The following is a 1626-nucleotide window of genomic DNA, read 5'->3' as shown; positions in this document are numbered from 1 at the left end:
GCCCCGGCGGCCGCCGCCGCCCCCCCCCTGCCTCTCCGTCACCTGCCTCGGTCATGGCTCCTGCTCCTGAGCCCTTGCACCCACGCTTGGCATCTCCCGGTTTTGGGGTGCTGTGGGAATGCCTGGGTCTGGGCTGCTGTGGTGGGCAGAGCATCCTGGGGGAGAAGGAGTCTGGCTCATGCCACCACCTGACGCGCTGCCCTGTGCTCTGCCCGTCTCAGCTGACGGGCGGCGGGGACGTGGCCATGCTGGAGGTGCAGGGAGAGTACTTCCACGCACACCTCAAGGTCTGGTTCGGAGACGTGGAGGCAGAGACAATGTACAGGTAACATGGCCAAGGGGGCCAGGGAGCAGGCAGGGCATGGCAGCCGGGTGTGGGCTGTGCTGGGCAGCTCTGGGAGGGACGTGGCTGCCGACCTTGGGGATCGGGGCGCTTGCGCTGCCCATTCTGCGGGACCAGGCACGAGCATCGTGAGGAGAGGCAGAGATGAGTCTGGCTGCTGGCTGTGGCTGCAGTCTAGGGTAGCAGTGGGTGGGAGCCAACAGGGACCTCAGGGGGCCGCAAATGACGGAGTAATGCCGGCAGAGAGGAACGGAACAGCGGGGAAGAGAGGGGAAACCAGCCGGAGGCTTCACTCTGAGCGCCAGGCTGGAGGAGGTGTGCAGGCACTCGCTGCCGACTGCTCCTGCGCGGGACCCTCCTGGGTTCATGCGTGTGTTCCTCTCCTGCACTGTTCCCAGGAGCCCCAAGTCCCTCGTGTGCGTCGGGTGCGTCGCCCCCGACGTCGCTGCCTTTGGCAGCGACTGGAGGTGGCTGCGATACCCCATCACGGTCCCGCTGCTGCTGATCAGGGATGATGGCCTCATCTACTCCAGCTCGTTCACGTTCACCTACACCCCAGAGCAGAGCTTCATCCCACGGCAGCAGGTCCTCTCGGACGTCCCCCAGGACTCAGACAAATTACTTGACAGCATCCATCAGGAGTTCACCAGGACCAATTTCCACCTCTTCATGCAGAGCTAGCAAGTTGGGCGGGCAGAGGCCCGGCCTTGCCGCTGGCCCCAGGGAAGGGGAGCAGCCCTGAGCACTGCCGGGGGTCCCCGTCCAGGTCCTGGGGTGGCCCTGCCAAAGGGTCCTCCCTGCGCATCGAATGCCCACGATGTTACTGGGATTTGCTGACTTGCCTCTTCTTCATGGCAGCATCTCACGCTGCTGAGATCTCACGCGAGAGCATCAATAAATCAAGCTTCAAGGACTCTTCATTGATTCAGTTGCTTCTTTACTAAACCTTCGCTATTCACCTCCTGCGCTGGCACAGAGCATCACCGCTCCCTTGATGTCCTCAGTCCATATATTCAAAGGCCAGGAGGGACAGGGAAGATGAATGAACACGACCTTGAGTGTTATTGATCTATACCAGGAATCCCGGCATTGCTTCTGTGCTTTTCAGTAACGAGGAGCTGATTTCCAGCAACTTGAATACTTGGTACCAGATGTTTGGGGTTTTTTTATTAGAGGCCCTTTATTTCAAAAGGAAAAGGGAAAAAGAGAGAGGAAAAAGCTTCAGTGTGAAACCCCGCCCCTTCCTAGCTGGTGTGGCTCGGCTGAGCTCTGTTGTTTTACAC

The 1626-nt window shown here is 60.1% G+C and overlaps 1 protein-coding gene across 1 annotated transcript in view; it reads left to right on the top strand.

Annotated features, from left to right (window-relative positions):
* Positions 1-1024, top strand: part of RBPJL (recombination signal binding protein for immunoglobulin kappa J region-like) — a gene marked incomplete at its 5' end in the record, with an annotated part of 4041 nt that extends 3017 nt beyond the window's left edge. Inside the window, 2 exons of the mRNA XM_010287832.1 lie at positions 163-325; positions 742-1024. Coding sequence (XP_010286134.1) covers positions 163-325; positions 742-1024 — 446 coding nt within the window. The remainder of the gene's footprint in view (positions 1-162; positions 326-741) is intronic.
* Positions 1025-1626: the final 602 nt, after the last annotated feature.

The sequence above is a fragment of the Phaethon lepturus genome, unplaced genomic scaffold (assembly GCF_000687285.1).
Source record: "Phaethon lepturus isolate BGI_N335 unplaced genomic scaffold, ASM68728v1 scaffold32945, whole genome shotgun sequence".
NCBI lineage: Eukaryota > Metazoa > Chordata > Aves > Phaethontiformes > Phaethontidae > Phaethon > Phaethon lepturus.
This window is presented reverse-complemented; position numbering and strand designations above follow the sequence as displayed.